This window comes from Cryptotermes secundus, unplaced genomic scaffold (genome assembly GCF_002891405.2).
Source record: "Cryptotermes secundus unplaced genomic scaffold, Csec_1.0 scaffold3297, whole genome shotgun sequence".
Taxonomy (NCBI): domain Eukaryota; kingdom Metazoa; phylum Arthropoda; class Insecta; order Blattodea; family Kalotermitidae; genus Cryptotermes; species Cryptotermes secundus.
The window spans coordinates 1-2,176 of record NW_019730003.1 but is presented as its reverse complement, the minus strand read 5'-3'; the positions used below and the strand labels follow the sequence as shown (position 1 = coordinate 2,176).

At 40.1% G+C, this 2,176-nt stretch overlaps 1 protein-coding gene across 1 annotated transcript in view; it reads left to right on the top strand.

Annotated features, from left to right (window-relative positions):
- LOC111865950 (serine/threonine-protein kinase grp-like) overlaps positions 1-1,790 on the top strand; it is a 7,895-nt gene extending 6,105 nt beyond the window's left edge. The window contains exon 2 of the mRNA XM_023854391.2: positions 1,102-1,790. Coding sequence (XP_023710159.1) covers positions 1,102-1,402 — 301 coding nt within the window. The 3' untranslated portion in view covers positions 1,403-1,790. The remainder of the gene's footprint in view (positions 1-1,101) is intronic.
- Positions 1,791-2,176: the final 386 nt, after the last annotated feature.

The following is a 2,176-nucleotide window of genomic DNA, read 5'->3' as shown; positions in this document are numbered from 1 at the left end:
ATTTTATGTGTTATATCAATTTTGATCCCGAAACTATTAGCAAATGGAAATATTGGGGGTACAATGTCTCCGTACGTTCATGAGATGGGCGTGTCAGGCACCGCACTCGTGGTAGGTAAATGTTCATGATTACTGTCTTGTGGATCATTGTCTATCACTGTATTATTGTCACTATCAACTTCATCCAATTCAGGAATCATTATTTCATCGCCACTATCATCATCAGAACAAATCTCGTTCACAACATTTTCCAGCTGGTCTGTAGGAACACGAAGACACTTGCTGCAAAAAGCCATGGTGAAACTGAATGAATGTGAAATATTTTCTGACCTTAACCTTCTCAGAGGGTTCTGACAGTAATATAGACCCCCACAAAGTTTACAAGGGTTCTTTACAAACATGCACAAAAACTATCATATATATGTCTTTGGTTGATGAGTGCCAAGAGAGCAAAGAAGGGAAGAGATTGTCAAAGCGTTAAAACACGCCAACGCCAGGGAATGGCTGGCATCATCCGGGCGTTAAAACACGCCCGCACCAGTCAAAGAGTTAAGTAACGTGCTTCCAGAAAATAAAATAACGGTAATAATCATAATAGGAACTGGATTAGATCAGTTGGTATAGGGACTGGGCTATGGGCTGGATGGCTGTGGAGTTAGGGTTTAGTTCCTGGCCTGTGTGAGAGATTTTTTTTTTTTTCTTTTCTGGAATGTCGAGACTGGCTCTGAGGCCTACCCATCATCCTATGCAGTGGTTATCTGGTGGTAAAGCAACTGGGGCATGAAGCTGACCACTCACTTCCATCTAAAGCCAAGGTTAAGAGTAGTGGGGCTATACTTCCACTCCACCGTATGTCTTCATGGTGTGGTCCTTAATTAGTTAAATCCCAGGGATAGCTTTGCCTTTCAATAATCACGATAGAGAGTAGGATAAGAGATTTGTGCAATAAAGTGAGTGCTCTTTTTTATTAACGAGCCTGAAATTTAAAGAAAAACTGATTAGGATTTCACTGTACAGTGCAGCAGGTTGTCTTACACATTCTGTCCTTAAGATGGAGAGGAATTAAACCTTTAATTTCATTGATATTTTTGACCATAACAGAGTAAAGTTGCTGACACACAGAGGTTCGGGAGAGCAAGTCGCAATGAAAGAGATCGACTTGGAGAAACATTCAGGTGTGAAAAGCAGCGTACAAAAAGAGGTGTTCATCCACAGAATGGTGAACCATCCAAACATCGTCCAGTTTTACGGACATCGCCACAAAGGAAACCTCGAGTACATCTTCCTTGAGTTTCTGTCAGGAGGAGACCTCTTTGACCGCATAACTGGTGAGTATTGTTCACAATCAGCAATTAAAAGAATCGTTCATAATGGAGCTGGTCAAACTGACATACATCAGTAACCTGGATGTAACATTTTTTCACATGATCTGTTACACACAAGAATGATTGAATGTTTGGAATCTGTAATTTCTTATGTTTAGGATGCTAAAGTAAACACTATATTGACTTTTCATGGATCTGCAGTTACCTGCATATCTTCCTTCTTTGGTTGGTTTCTTCTGCTGTCTTTGTGAGGGAGGAAATGGGGAAAATGATTTCCTGTGTACAGTGTATTCTCATTTAGCTGTGCATGGGTTGTCTGGTTTGTGTCTTATCCATGCACGTGCTACGTGTATTGGCAGACAACTTCGTAGAGCACGTGTTGCTCATCCGTTCTGTATGTGTGAAACAGCTAGAGAACAGGTGGACGGATTTACATTAATTTCAGTATTCGAGAGTTTTGCAGAAATATCANATAGATGGCACGCATGTTTAGTTTTATTGCTTTTTTGTAGCCATGGGATTTCTGACATCTGTGGAGGCATTCCAGAACTAACATTTCTTTGTCGGAAGTAAAGGATGTTGTGTACATCATATGCAACATACCTCATTAGCAAGATTTGACAGACATGATTGATTTAAGAAACAATTTTGGGTCAAAAGTTTTGAATGCTGTGACTTGCAGGCCTCAAGGTGTTCAAGGAATGCTGGTGTAATCTTAATTTCTCCTCCCATCCCCCCCATTTGTAATTCTTAGTAATGGTAGTTAGTCTGCTTTTCTTGTAGCACGTAGTGAGTGTGTAAGATAGCACTTTGCTATTTACAAAAAGTAACCAAACTTTCATTTGTATTTT